Source organism: Trachypithecus francoisi, unplaced genomic scaffold (assembly GCF_009764315.1).
Source record: "Trachypithecus francoisi isolate TF-2019V2 unplaced genomic scaffold, Tfra_2.0 Lachesis_group5, whole genome shotgun sequence".
In the NCBI taxonomy this organism is placed as follows: domain Eukaryota; kingdom Metazoa; phylum Chordata; class Mammalia; order Primates; family Cercopithecidae; genus Trachypithecus; species Trachypithecus francoisi.
The window spans coordinates 1,541,378-1,556,909 of record NW_022681470.1 but is presented as its reverse complement, the minus strand read 5'-3'; the positions used below and the strand labels follow the sequence as shown (position 1 = coordinate 1,556,909).

The window sequence follows — 15,532 nt, the reverse complement described above, 5'->3', positions numbered from 1 at the left end:
GCCAGACTCTGTCTCAAAAAAAAAAAAAAAAAGACATTTTTACTCTGATCCTAAACACCTGATAGTGTTCTTCCAGACCTCAATCACACTGATTACTGAAATACTTAAATTAATTCATGACAACAGTTTCATAAGTACAGTCTAAAACACTAGAAAGCTCCATGTCTTCCTAACAAACTTGATTAGTATAAAAATTCTCTACCAAGAATAACTTACATTGTGAAAAGCTATCTATAGTCAAATCATTTCTAAAGTCCATCTGTTTACTCATCATGACACAAGAGAAATGACTAAAACATTTACCTCTAAATAAACTTAAATTTTACTTTCACTTACAGTGCAACTGTATCTCTAACTACTAGTACTTTCAGCCTTGTATTTGCCCTAACTGGACATGATAGGTTTTTAATATTCATGACATACCCCAAGACTCAATCAAAATGAACAAGAAACTAACAAAACTGTCAAGAAGGAAAATAATCTGCCACGATAATAATGACATCTGCCCATGAAGGACAACAGTGATGCACTTTTACCCTGCCACTCAACTTCATTATTTCTATCAACATGTTAAATAGAAAGTAAGTACAGAAACTTCTGAGCATTACCTAGCACATTCCCCTTACTCTATCACCAGTATATTTAGTAAATTAAACTCCTAAGACCAAAAAGACAAGTTATAATCCTAAAACCTGCTATTGTAGGCATATCAGCATGTTGCCAGTTTAATGACCTGCTGCAAAATCTTGATCAAAAATTACTTTCAGCTGGATGTAATGGCTCACGCCTTATAATACCAATGCTTTGGAAGGCCCAGGCAGGAGGATCGCTTAAGGCCAGGAGTTCAAGACCGGCCTCGGCAATATAATGAGACCATGTCTCTACAAAAAATACAACAATTAGCTGGGTGAGGCAGCATGTGCCTGTGGTCCAAGCTACTCAGGAGGCTGAGGCAGGAGGATGACTTGGGCTCAAAAGGTTAAGGCCGCAGTGAGCCATGAACTCACCACTATAGTACTGCCTGGGCAACAAGAGAGACCATGTCTCAAAAAAAAAAAAATTACTTTAAGGTAAAAAGAAGTAATTTTCTTTTGGGACATCTTCAAATTTTAAGTTTACAACTACCCGGGCGCGGTGGCTCAAGCCTGTAATCCCAGCACTTTGGGAGGCTGAGACGGGCGGATCACGAGGTCAGGAGATCGAGACCATCCTGGCTAACACGGTGAAACCCCGTCTCTACTAAAAATACAAAAAACTAGCCGGGCGAGGTTGCGGACGCCTGTAGTCCCAGCTACTCCGGAGGCTGAGGCAGGAGAATGGCGTAAACCTGGGAGGCGGAGCTTGCAGTGAGCTGAGATCCGGCCACTGCACTCCAGCCCAGGCGACAGAGCAAGACTCCGTCTCAACAAAAAAAAAAAAAAAAAAAAAGAGTTTACAACTTTACAACTTCAGGTCGGGCGCAGTGGCTCAAGCCTGTAATCCCAGCACTTTGGGAGGCCGAGACGGATGGGTCACGAGGTCAGGAAATCAAGACCATCCTGGCTAATATGATGAAACCCCATCTCTACTAAAAATTACAAAAAAATTAGCAGGCGTGGGGGCGGGTGCCTGTATTCCCAGCTACTCGGGAGGCTGAGGCAGGAGAACGGTGTGAATCCGGGAGGCGGAGCTTACATTGAGCCGAGATCGCGCTGCTGCACTCCAGCCTGGGCGACAGAGCGAGACTCCGTCTCAAACAACAACAAAAAAAAGAGTTTACAACTTCAAAATGATTAAAAATTATGTACTTAAGACATAAACCAAGGTATTTTAATATTAAATTCTGTGCTACATCTAGACTTCTAATACTTACATAGTCTGTCAAATTGCTCTTTTGTGAGAACCACTTTATTCCACGTCCATTCAAGAACAAAGCGCAAATTAGTAGCAGAATTTGGTTGTTCTTATTTGTAAATACAAAAGGGAAAAAATAAAGATTATTAATTACAAACAGAATTCTAAACTGCTGGTGGGCAAACACGGCAGACAGCACCCTAACCGAGTGAACACCAACACTGAACGGAGGCCGAATGGACCCTCGCAGTGCATCACACCACGGAGCATATCACGTCGGGTAGTACTGCCAGCGAAAATGTAAAACCTGTCACTTAGTCATGAGGAGAGACGGCAAGCACAAACTTAAATGCAGACTATAAAACAAGGCCTAATTTCTTAAAAAAAAAAAAGTCAATTTTTTGAAAGACAAAGTGACAAAATGTACAAGCTTAAGGGAAATTATAAAAACAATTACAAAGTATTCTAGATCTCTTTCCAAAAAACTAAATACAAAGCATGATTCTGAACCCTCTCTCCCCTCTAAATTGAAATAAAAGACATTACTGGGATTTCAATAAGGTCTCTAGATTTGATAAAAGTCTTAATTTTCTTGATTTTTTAATGATCACAAAGTGGTTCTGTAAATGAATTTCTTATTCTTAGAAGAAGCAATACCAAAATATTTATGGGCTAAAAAAGCATGATGGCTTATCATTAAATGGCTCAGAAAAAAAAACTATTCTCAAACGGTTCTGAACCGATGTGTTCAGAAATAGTTCTGAACCATGTGTTTGGGGTGTGTGTGTGCATGCATGTGAAGAGTAACAGTGATACACACAACAATTTGGATGAGTTCCTAGAGAATTTTGCTGAGTAAAAAAGGTAACCCCAAAAGGTTATATACTGCACAATTCCATTTATGAACATGTTTAAAATGACAAAATTCTTGCCAGGGGTTAAGGATGGGGCAGAAGGAAGCTAGGTATGGCTATAACAGGGCAACATGAGGGATCCTGGTTGTGCTGACTATACTAAAGGTTTGTCAGATCATAGCACTGCGGGAAATGTGCTAAAGGGGGTAGGATCTCTCTACTGCATCTTAATAACTGCATGTGGATCTATCACTATATTAACATAAAAATAAGAAAACAATACAACAAATAGCGAATTGATAACTTTAAAAATACCAAACATTTTACTTGTTAAAAATCAGAATCTTACCTTCTGTTATCCATCTTTTGATATAACCAGTCAAAAGTCCCAGGGAACTAGTCTGAATTGCTGCTGACAATATAGCTTCTAACTGTTCTTCCTAAACCATGCATTATAGAAAGGAAAGAAAGAGGGTGTGAGATCACAGGCAAGTTCTGGTTCTGAATTTAAAAATGTTAAGGCTAAAAAAATCATTATGACCCATAAGAAGGGCTATAATCAAAAGACAGTAACAAGCATTGATAAGGATGTGTTAAAACTGGAACTCGCATATACTGCTGGCGGGAATGTAAAATGGAACAGCCACTTTGCAAAACCGTTTGGCAGTTTCTCAATATGCTAAACATAGACTTACCACATGACCCTCTGATTCCACACCTAGGTATATACCAAAAAGAAACAAAAATACACGCCCAAGCAAAAATCTCACATGAAGGTTCCCAGCACCACTATTAAAAGCCATAAAGTGGAAACAACCCAAATGCCCATAATTGTAGATAAAGAAATTATGGTATGCTCATACAACAGAATATTACACAGCCATATAAAAGGGGACGAAGCACTGACACTTGCTGTAACACAGATGAACCTTGAAAACTTGCTAAATGAAAGAAGATGGTCACAAAAGATTACATATTATTTGACCCGTTTATATGAAATATCTAGAATAGGTTGATCTATACAGAAAGTAGATTAGTCATTACATAAAGCTGGGCAGGATGGGGTAGGCAGGAAGGTAAGGGAAAAGGAGTGACTGTTAATGGGCACAGAACTTTCTTTAGAAGTAATAAAAATGGGCCGGGCGCGGTGGCTCAAGCCTGTCATCCCAGCACTTTGGGAGGCCGAGACGGGCGGATCACTAGGTCAGGAGATCGAGACCATCCTGGCTAACACGGTGAAACCCCGTCTCTACTAAAAACTACAAAAACTAGCCGGGCGACGTGGTGGCACCTGTAGTCCCAGCTACCCGGGAGGCTGAGGCAGGAGAATGGCGTGAACCCGGGAGGCGGAGCTTGCAGTGAGCTGAGATCCGGACAGAGCACTCCAGCCTGGGTGACAGAGCAAGACTCCGTCTCCAAAAAAAAAAGAAGTAATAAAAATGTCCTAAAATGGAATGTGATGACAGTTGTAGAATTCTGTGAATTAAAATCACTGAACTGTATACTTGAAATATGTGAACTGCACGGTATATATGAAATATCTCAATAAAGCTGGTATTTTGAAAATCACTGAGTCTGGTTTAGTATCAGAGGAATCTATTGATTTCATTCACTACAGGAGCAAATTGAAAGATGGTCAGAAAGGAATCACATGAATGTAAGTTAAATAGGTACAGGGGGAATTACAAGATAATGGTCCACAAAACCCAAGAAGGCATGATTCTAAATAGAGACTCACTGCAGCCATTTACATTAATACCAGAGACAAAACAAAAACATCTGCTACTAACATTATTATCCTATAGTTGATAGAAGTTCTACCACATTGCAATGAGAAAAGTCAGTAACTGGTCAGGCACAGTGGCTCCCACGTGTAATTCCAGCACTTTGGGAGACTGAGGCGGGCAGATCACTTGAGGTCAGGAGTTAAGAGACCAGACTGGCCAAAATGGTAAAACTTTGTCTCTACTAAAAATAAAAAATTAGCCGGGTGTGGAGGCACATGCCTCTAGTTCCAGCTACTCAGGAAGCTGAGGCAGGATAATCACTTGAACCCAGGAGGTTGGAGGGTTACAGTGAGCCAAGATCGTGCCACTGCACTCCAATCCGGGCAACAGAACAAGCTGCTGTCTCAAAAAAAGAAAAAGGTAGTAACAAACAAACGAAAAAAGTCTATTATTTGCTGATGGTCACATACCTTGAAAGTTATGTGGATATCAAATAAATATACAAAAATGAATTGCATTTTTCCATACAGCCATGTGTTGCTTAATGATGGGGATACGTTCTGTTAAATGTTTCGTTAGGTGTGTTTTGTTGTTGTGCAATCACGGTTAAGAGTGTACTTATACAAAGTTAGATGGTGTAGTCTACCACGTATCAAGGCTATATATATAGCTCCTAAGCTACAAACCTGTACAGCACGTTACTGTGCTGTATACTGTAAGCATCTGTAACACAATGTGAAGTATATGTGTATTTAGACATAGAAAAGGTACAGTAAAAATACATTATTACAGGCTGGGCAAGGTGGTTCATGCCTGTAATTTCAGCACTTTGGGATGCCAAGGTGGAAGGATAATTTGAGGCCAGGTGTTCAAGAGCAGCCTAGGCAACACAGCCAGACCCTGTCTCTACCAAAAAAAAAAAAAAAAAAAAAAAAAAAGGCTAAGCATACTGGTGCCTGTCTGTAGTCCTAGCTACTTGGGGAGGCTGGGATGGGAAGACTGCTTAAGCACAAGGGGTTGAGGCTACAGTGAACCATGCCACTGCATTTGGCCTGATGCAGCCATGAGGTGTTTCCTGTCTTATATCCTTCTATACAGCTAAGTCAATCTGCTGCCAAGTTATGGCCTATTGGGTATTAGGAGTAGGAATTTTAAGCCAAACCTAAGACCACAACTGCTGATCACCCAGAGTCAGCATTACACTACTTCACCTATTTTTGCAGAAATTACCTAATACATTTTTATTATAATAGAAAGCTAGTAACGTGATCCAACCGAAAGAAACAGTAAGAGTCAAAAATCATCTCACTTGGCTTAAACTGGAAGGCTGAATATCAACAAATCTTGGGGAAAGAAGGCCAGCTACAAGACATCGATTATAACCATCAGGAATGACTTCATTGAGTGATGGCCCTGATTTCTTTAAAAAAGTCAAAGTCTGTAACAGATAAATTAGTAAGGCATCAATCAATACTCAATTGGAATCATCAAATTTAAGATTAATAAATTACACTTAAAATTTAAGTAAAATTTAAAGATAGCAAATGGAAATTATGAAAGACTGTATTTCCTTGCAAGAAACAGTTTATAGGTTCTTAAGCTTAACCAATGCTTGCCAGTTGTGAATAATACAAAATATATATAAGCAAAAGGCAGCTTATATATTTTTATGAACTGTATAACCCTGCTGTCTTCTTTAAAGCTGACAGGTTTGGTGACATCTTGACAAAACTCACACACACACACACACACACAGAGAAAAACTCCAGCAGTCTATTCCTCTTTATCTAATGTGAAAGAGATTTGATATGAAGTATAAATATGGCATTCATCCACATCTGGTCGATTATCCATGAAAAGGTCTGACACATCATGCTTCCCTAGAAAAGTATTTTTCAGGCCAGGCACAGTGGCTCACCCTTATAATCCCAACACTTTGGGAGGCTGAGGCACGCGGATCACCTGAGGTCAGGAGTTTCAGACCAGCCTGGCCAACATGGTGAAACCCCATCTCTACTAAAAATACAAAATATTAGCCAAGCGTGCTGGCAGGCACCTGTAATCCCAGCTACTCAGGTAGCGGAGGCAGGAGAATCGCTTGAACCTGGGTGGCAGAGGTTGCAATGAGCCGAGATGGCGCCACTGCACTCCAGCCTGGGCAACAAGAGCGAAACTCCGTCTCTATAAGAGAAAAGTATTTTTCAAAATTCTTTTTTTTTTCCTGTGCCAGGCACTATACCACTGTGCTAGGTACCTTCTTTACATTACTTCATTTCCTCATAAGCTTTCTGAGGAGACAGAAAGCTTGAGGTTCAAGTAACTAGCATCTACATAAATTAGTTGCTAAAAATATTCAATTCGTCTTCTGGCAGGTTGTCATTAGTAACTGATACTATTAGTTGCTAATCTCATAAACATAGCAGAAGCCACCATTTAAGCCAAAACAACCGTCAATTTCACTAACACTAAGTCAAACTTAAATCTGTAAATCAACTATATTCCAAGATCTGATTCAGTTCAATTAAGAAATCACTAGTTGTCACCTACCTCCTTCTGAAAGCCAGTACAAGTTAAATGAACAACTCCTGAGTTTAACAAACAAGTGGCATCTATAAAAAAGATTTAAAAAATTATCCACTTACATATATTTAAAATGGCATTAATAGAACAAAATTTATCCAAATAACAGACTGCAAGGCGTCAAACTATTACATATAATAAATCTTTAAATAAACTTTTCTAGGTATTTTCATCCAAAGAATAGATAACAAACCTATTACACAGCAAAACAACAAGAAAAAAGCAAAAAACAAAACTCAAGCTGGGCGCGGTGGCTCAAGCCTGTAATCCCAGCACTTTGGGAGGCCGAGACGGGCGGATCACGAGGTCAGGAGATCGAGACCATCCTGGCTAATACGGTGAAACCCCGCCTCTACTAAAAAAATACAAAAAACTAGCCGGGCGACGAGGCGGGCGCCTGTAGTCCCAGCTACTCGGGAGGCTGAGACAGGAGAATGGCGTGAACCCGGGAGGTGGAGCTTGCAGTGAGCTGAGATCCGGCCACTGCACTCCAGCCTGGGCGACAGAGTGAGATTCCGTCTCAAAAAAAAAAAAAAAAAAAAAAACTCAAAAAACTCCGAGCACAGCTGAGAAACACAGCAAAAAAAAAAAACTACTATAAAATGCAGATGTGAAATAGTTAATATCTTTCCTAGCAGGTTCAAAATAAGTCATAATTCCTTTATAAAACAAAAATACTAAATTTCTCGTGTGCATATATTAACTTCCTAAGTTATCCATATGTTAATTAACCGTGAGATATAAACGGATAACACCAAATGAATAAACTACACAACACAGACATTTACATACTTTTGTGCATTACTTTTCTTAAGAGGTAATGTTAAGGAAATACATACCAAAATTATAAGTGCTTGGGTTAAAAAACTGCTCAGGAGGTGGATATGAAGGAGGGACTCCTCTATTTAAACTTCTCTCATGTACTAATATATCCAAGATGCCATGTGGAGAAGTTCTACTTACAACAGACTCCAAAGACCACAGTGCAAAATAAGAGCAATTATGTAGGTATTCTCCTGACCTAAAAGAAAATTTAAAACATTACTAAGTCATTAATCAGCTACATATACAAACACAAAGAGAAAGGAGAGAGAAAGAAAAGACAGAAAGAATCATACCTTAACGAATCTGGCATTTGTGCATGATACCAACGATTTATATCGAAAAGCCCCAAATATATAGAAGGCTTTCCCTGTCCATATATATTCACCTGCCAGGTAAAGACCGAAACACTAGTGTCAGGAGATAGAGCTGGAAAAAAAAAGATAATTTTTAAAAACAGAATAAACAATCTCAAAGTCAAATCACCTCAACAGAATTATAGCAAGATCTTCTCATAAATTAAGAGGTTTAACTCATATTCCACTTGATTCATTAAAACGCATTTATATCATTTGTATGTAAGACCAGATTCATTCACTTGCATTTTGACTGTTCCTCAATTTTAAGGCCTTACTAAAAAGTACTCACTTACCGGAAGTTATATCCTTGCTTGTTCTCAGTTAATACTTGAGCAATGTTGAGGTATTAGAAGCACAAAGTAGAAAATGATTTGAATGAACTGTCTCTTTCCCAAGGATGATACAGAGCTAGTACTAGAGAAGTTAATTCACTACCTAAAATGGATGCCTTTGGGCATTAAGGCTTTATTATGATGAACCTCAGTTGAGAGGGACTTATCTAGTTACATGGTAAAGGGGGGAAAAGAAAAGTGCTTGGATGGTGCCTGTGGAATGGAAAGACAGAAACAGAGTAAGGGACATCAATAGGAGAAGAAGAAAGTAAAACTTTGAAACACTACTATAAGGAAACAGAAAGAATGAGGAATAAGAGAGAGCATGGCCAGGTGCAGTGGTTCACGCTTGTAATCCCAGCACTTTGGAAGGCCAAGGTGGGCAGATCAATTGAGCCCAGAAGTTCGACACCAGCCCAAGCAACACAGCAAAACCTCACCTCTACAAAAAAAATACAAAAATTAGCTGGGCATTGTGGCATGCACCTGTAGTCCCAGTTACTCAGGAGGCTGAGGTGGGAGGATCACTTGAACCTGGGAGGCAGAGGTTGCAGTGAGCTGAGATCGTGCGACTGCTCTCCAGCCTGGGCGATAGTGAGACCCTGTCTCTAAAAAAAAGAAAAAAAAAACCAGGCCAGGTATGGTGGCTCACGCCTGTAATCCCAGCACTTTGGGAGGCCGAGGCAGGTGGATCATGAGGTCAGGAGATGCAGACCATCCTGGCTAACATGGTGAAACCCCGTCTCTACTAAATATACAAAAAATTAGCCAGGCGTGGTGGCCAGTGCTTGTAGCCCCAGCTACCCAGAAGGGTGAGGCAGGAGAATGGCATGAACCCGGGAGGGGGAGCTTGTAGTGAGCTGAGATCACACCACTGCACTCCAGCCTGGGCAACAGAGCGAGACTCCATCTCAAACAAAACAAAACAAAACAAAACAAAAAAACAAAACACCCTGCCACTACAAAAAATACAAAAATTAGCCAAGCGTTGTGGTGTATGCCTCTAGTACCAGTTACTTGGGAGACCAAGGTGGGAGAACTGCTTGAGCCCAGAAGGTCAAGGCTGCAACGAGCCAAGATCGTGACACCCACACTCAGGCCTGGGCCAGCATGGGCATCAGAGTGACACCCTGTCTCTAAATAAATAAATAAGTATTTTAAAAAGAAGTGAGCTCATGACAAGTTCTGTTTTTTCACATGTTTAACTGGATCTGAAAACTGGATCAGAAATACAGATACAGGCCCTAGCCAAAAGGGCACTTCTGGGTTGGGTAAATTCACTGTGTGATTTAACCCTCACAACTACCCTTTGCAAAAGATCTAACTGTATGATCCCACTTACAGATGGAGAAACAGGGCTCTGAAACGTTAAGCAAAAAAAAATTGCCAGGAAAAAGCGATGATACTAAAGGAAACAGAAAACATTCAAGACAACCAAGGCATGTATACCATATAAGGCTCAAAAAATATACAAGCAAACTTCATTCAAAGACTAGTCACACTAATTCAGACTAGGGATCACCTGTTTGTTTTGAGAACTAGATTAAAATAAAAGGGTCCTTCATTACCCTGATCTATTTTATTTTTTAGTTATACATAGCAATCTGGAGAGCAAGAAATATCTAGTATCTCATATAGAACTGAATAAATTCCATAATTACTATTCTAATTTTCTTAACTGCCAGGAGTATGAAATCTGGGAAATACCTGTCATAAATTTTAAATCCAGCCTTCACATGACATATTTCAAGTACTTTAACTAACCTTCATTCATGCCTTCCTCCCTGTCACCATGAGATCGAAATTTCTCTATACTCTGGCATCCCAACAATTTGGTATTACTCGTCTGTCCCCTCAAAGGGAACATGCCACCTGTCAGGTCCAGGGTGTATCTTTCTTCACAGTATTCTAACCCCTGTAACATAAAATACATGCAAATATTCATCTGATTCTAGGCAAAAGGTCACTGTAAAATTAAATATTCTCCAAATTTAACCCCTGTAACATAAAATACACGCAAATATTCATCTGATTCTAGGCAAAAGTCACTGTAAAATTAAATATTCTCCAAATTTAACCCCGTAACATAAAATACACGTAAATATTCATCTGATTCTAGGCAAAAGGTCACTCTAAAATTAAATATTCTCCAAATTTAAAGATTGTTCACACAATACAAAGAAAACAATTTAGACTGAAGAGAACCAATCATGGAAAAAGGCTCTAAAATTTTACATACTTTAAAACAAATAAAAAGTGAGATTTAGTCTCTCAAAAATAATTACCAACAAGTCTTCCAAAGTTGTTATTAAACACAGAAGCCCTCATGCACTACTGGTTGATATGTAAAGTGGAATAACCATCAAAATTATATATGCATACATCCCAGACCAGCAATACTATAGCTGTGTTCTCACAGAAATTCTTGCTCTAGAATAGTTCTTAGACTTTTAGCTTATTGATACCTTTAAGAATCTTGACAAAAGGCTATCAGACTTCCCCATAAAAATGCAACACATGATTCAGGGACTTTATGGATTCCCTGAAACCCATTTCTATACCCCTCACACATTAGGTTAAGGAAAGTCGGTTCTAGAGACAGGTATGTGAGGGTGTACAAAATATAGCTATTAGCAGCACCCCTACTTCCTCAGGAATTCAGCCGAAAAATAGGTAGCCATCTAAAAGTCTAGATGCATATACCCTCTTATAAAAATCACACCTTGGCTTAATGCTTGATATGTTAGAGCAACAAAGTGGAATTATTTTTCCTGGGTACCAATTAAGCCACAAGCTTGAATCTAGTCCAATACACTCATTGTAGACGAAAATTGTATCTGAGAAGTTAAGAATACTACCTTGGTCAACAGATAAAACAGATCTCTAATTTAACACTACTTCTACTATATTACGAATACAATATTAATTTGCACATAAGAATCGCTTTTCACGGCCAGGCACGGTGGCTCACGCCTGTAATCCCAGCACTTTGGGAGGTTGAGGCAGGTGGATCATGAGGTCAGGAGTTCAAGACCAGCCTGGCCAAGATGGTAAAATCCCATCTCCACTAAAAATACAAAAAAATTAGCCAGGTATGGTGGCGGGCACCTGTAATCCCAGCTACTCTGGAGGCTGAAGCAAAGAATTGCATGAATCCGGGGGGTGGAGGTTGCAGTGAGCCAAGATCGCATCACTGCACTCCAGCCTGGGCAACAGAGTGAGATTCTATCTCAAAAAAAAAAACCAAAGAATCACTTTTCAATATCTTAAAACAAAGACAGCATATTTAAAATAGAAAACAACAAAATCATATAAACCCATAGTCCAATGACCATTTACCTCATATAAGATTTGTCCTGATGCCAAACACTTTCTATTACCAAAGGCCAGCTGCAGCAGATGCAAACTCAAAACATCCCCTTCACTGAAACAGAAATTAACCAAGATGCACTGAGTATATTAACACAGTAAACACCTCCTACTATCCAAGTAAGTTTAGTTTGCTTGCAACGTTGACTGCATGTGACAAAACTAAGATCACTGTGAAGAATTTAGTTTTATTTGGTAATTTTCATAAAATGTAGTCCTTTGAAATAATAACTGATATTTATTATTGATTCTAATCAACTAAACTGATGTTGATTGCATACTGTAGGAGGTATCATATGTGGCAAAGACTGATTCCTCAATATTATTTCTCAAATATTCCTTCCTCAATGGGTATACTCTACTTAAACACATGGTTGCCTAAAGTTGTACATTTCCCAGCTTCCTTTGCAGCTAGGTGCAGTACCCTGTGGTAAAGTTGTGGCCAGGATGTAAACAGAATTACCCCATAGTAACCTCAGAGAACCCTCCTTAAGGAACAAAATATCCTTTGTGGTTTCATCCTGGTCTCTTCCTCCATCTTGCTATTTTTACTTAAAATGTAGAGGTTCAAAGGACAGTGGGAAGTGTGGGAAGGAGAAAGGGCAGTTAGGGGAAGGGTGGGGAAAAAATTTTTTTTAATGTGGATGTTGCCCTGGACCATGAAGACAAGGCCTATACAATCAAGACACAAAGTGAAGATACTAAATCAGCCCTGTAGAGAAGAACTCAAGCACAAAGTATGCAGTGAGTGTTAAGAGCACAGATTCCAGAGCCACACCATCTGAATTTGAATCTTACTACTAGTTGATCCCTCTTCATAATTCCTATTACTAGTTCTTATTTCTTTTATTTGGCTTCTAGCACACCACACCTTCCTAATGTTCTTCATACCACACCTTTCTAATGTTCTTCACACCATACTATTTCACTCCTCAGTCCTCTGCTGAGTATCCAGCTCTCTTGTTCTCAATCTCCAAGTACATTTGAAGAATAAGAAAGCAGGGTACTGAGACTGAGAACAAGACAGCAGGGTACTTGGAAGGTTCCAAGGCTCTCTAAATCTGTGAAAAACATCCAAATAAGTTGGCACAATTTCTTCCGATATCTCAGAATTATTCAAGCATGTACAAACAACTATTTAAGTTTTAAAATAATTTCAACTACTACTCACTAATTCACTGAAAGAATTATGTTGCCTTCACTAAAAAAGACTACATAACTACATAGACTACCTGTTCTATTTTTGACTAATTTTTAAAGACCGTATGTATCAAGCTAGGCACGGGGGCTCACGCCTGTAATCCCAGCACTCTGGGAAGCTGAGGCAGGCAGATCACGAGTCAGGAGCTCAAGATCAACCTGACCAACATGGTGAAACCCTGTCTCTACTAAAAATACAAAAATTAGCCAGTCGTGGTGGCGGGCACCTGTAGTCCCAGCTACTCAGGAGGCTGAGGCAGGAGAATGGCATGAATCCATGAGGCGGAGGTTGCAGTGAGCCGAGATTGCGCCACTACACTCCAGTCTGGGCTACAGAACGAGACTCCGTCTCAAAAAACAAAAAACAAACAAACAAAAAAACTGTTTGTATGAGACCTACCTGTCTTGTGTAGACTGAACAGCCCACAAATAACAGCAATTCCGAGGATCATTCTCAGGTTCTTGAAAAGTGACAGCATACACAGGAACTCGTCCACTTTCCAATTGTATGTAATATCTGAAACAGACAAATTGGTATATTTCATATTTTTAAGTTATTTTATAGAAAGGAAGAAGGTACATCATGTAAGAATTTGGATTAGGCAACCACTGTTCATACATTCCCCCAGGATAAGTGATCTGTGGGTCATGGCCAAGTCATCTTATCTGCAAAAATACACAGGGCACAAGACATCAAGACTATGGTCATGGTACCCATCCCCCCCAGAGAGAACTGGGAACAGTTAGAATTACTCAAGCGGAGGCATTTGTGTGTGTGTAAACTGGTCCTAAGAATCGTATTCAATGCCTGAGAGGCAGAAGTGACGAGAGTTAGAATTACTCAAGCATATGCCTTCATGTCTGTGTAAACTGGTCCTAAGAGTCATAGTCAATGTATACTCCTACATACCGCTTAGCCATAAAAGGTGCCCTACAAAGAGACAAGATACTGCCACAAGACTTTTCAGCTGTTTGAGTTTAGCGTCAGTTTCCCCACTACTACAACAGAAGATGACTTAGAAACAAAGCAAAAATTGACGAAGAGATGATAGTGTTAGAGAAAGCACTACTGTAGAAGCGAGGTACTGCAGTTATTTCTTGAGGAGCAAATTCAAAGCTGACAAACTAGGGGCTGGGTGCGGTGGCTCACACTTGTAATCCTAGCACTTTGGGAGACCGAGGCAGGTGGATCACAAGGTCAGGAGTTTGAGACCAGCCTGACCAACATGGTGAAAACCCGTCTCTAAAAAAAAATTTTTTTAATTTTTAAAAAAATACAAAAACTAGCTGGGCACGGTGGTGCACACCTGTAGTCCCAGCTACTCAGGTGGCTGAGGCAGGAAAATCGCTTGAACCTGGGAAGTGGAGGTTGCAGTGAGCCAAGATCGTGCCACTGCACTCCAACCTGGGCGACAGAGTGAGACCCCGCCTCAAGAAAAAAAAGGAAAAAAAAAAGAGCTGACAAAAGGATAACAGCAAAGAGAGTTAAGATACACTTCCCATAAGATAAATTGCTCAATAAAATATATCAATATGCCTTGGGAAAAATGGAGAAACAAATCAATTGACAACTTAAGAGCCAATAGGCATCTACTTAACTCTTAGCACAAATTAACTTAGCTACAAAGTATCAATATAATTATATTTTTGGGACTTTTTGACAGCATAAAAAATTTAAAACACAAGTATTTTGTAACTTTGATTTTTAAAAATCCTTTTTTTCCCTCTCAACTGAGAATTCTTTATTAAGCTGTTACTTTACATAGATGATGATTGAGAAGGTACTTCTGAAAGAACTCATACTATACAAACACAGTCATGTTTTTGTTCTGTAAAGGGGATCTGTTCTGAGAAGCGCTCATCAGGGATTCAGTCATTGTGCAAACATCATACAGTGTAGTAACACAAACCTAGATGGCACAACCTACTACCTACCAAGGCTCTATGGTATAGCCTGTTGCTCTTAGTCTACTAACCTGTACAGCATGGTACTGTATGGAATACTGCAGGCAACTATAACACAATGGTAAGCATTTATGTATCTAAATATTAAAAAGGTACAATCAAAATACAGTAAAATTTTATGAGACCCCTTTCTTTTTTTTTTTTTTTTTTTTTTTTTTTTTTTGAGACGGAGTCTCGCTCTGCCGCCCAGGCTGGAGTGCAGTGGCCGGGTCTCAGCTCACTGCAAGCTCCGCCTCCTGGGTTTACGCCATTCTCCTGCCTCAGCCTCCCAAGCAGCTGGGACTACAGGCGCCCGCCATGTCGCCCGGCTAGTTTTTTGTATTTTTTAGTAGAGACGGGGTTTCACCATGTTAGCCAGGATGGTCTCGATCTCCTGACCTCGTGATCCGCCCGTCTCGGCCTCCCAAAGTGCTGGGATTACAGGCTTGAGCCACCGCGCCCGGCCAAGAGACCCCTTTCTTATATAAGGTCTGTTGTTGACCAAGACATTG

The 15,532-nt window shown here is 39.8% G+C and overlaps 1 protein-coding gene across 5 annotated transcripts in view; it reads right to left on the bottom strand.

The window, feature by feature from the left end:
- AHCTF1 (AT-hook containing transcription factor 1) overlaps nucleotides 1-15,532 on the bottom strand; it is a 93,403-nt gene that overhangs the window by 51,057 nt on the left and 26,814 nt on the right. For all 5 annotated transcript variants that reach the window (XM_033195911.1, XM_033195914.1, XM_033195910.1 and 2 more), the window contains exons 6-14: nucleotides 13,477-13,593; nucleotides 11,847-11,931; nucleotides 10,272-10,422; nucleotides 8,113-8,245; nucleotides 7,834-8,015; nucleotides 6,962-7,023; nucleotides 5,724-5,852; nucleotides 3,037-3,127; nucleotides 1,853-1,942 (exon numbers count right to left, since the gene is read on the bottom strand). In XM_033195911.1, coding sequence (XP_033051802.1) covers nucleotides 1,853-1,942; nucleotides 3,037-3,127; nucleotides 5,724-5,852; nucleotides 6,962-7,023; nucleotides 7,834-8,015; nucleotides 8,113-8,245; nucleotides 10,272-10,422; nucleotides 11,847-11,931; nucleotides 13,477-13,593 — 1,040 coding nt within the window. The remainder of the gene's footprint in view (nucleotides 1-1,852; nucleotides 1,943-3,036; nucleotides 3,128-5,723; nucleotides 5,853-6,961; nucleotides 7,024-7,833; nucleotides 8,016-8,112; nucleotides 8,246-10,271; nucleotides 10,423-11,846; nucleotides 11,932-13,476; nucleotides 13,594-15,532) is intronic.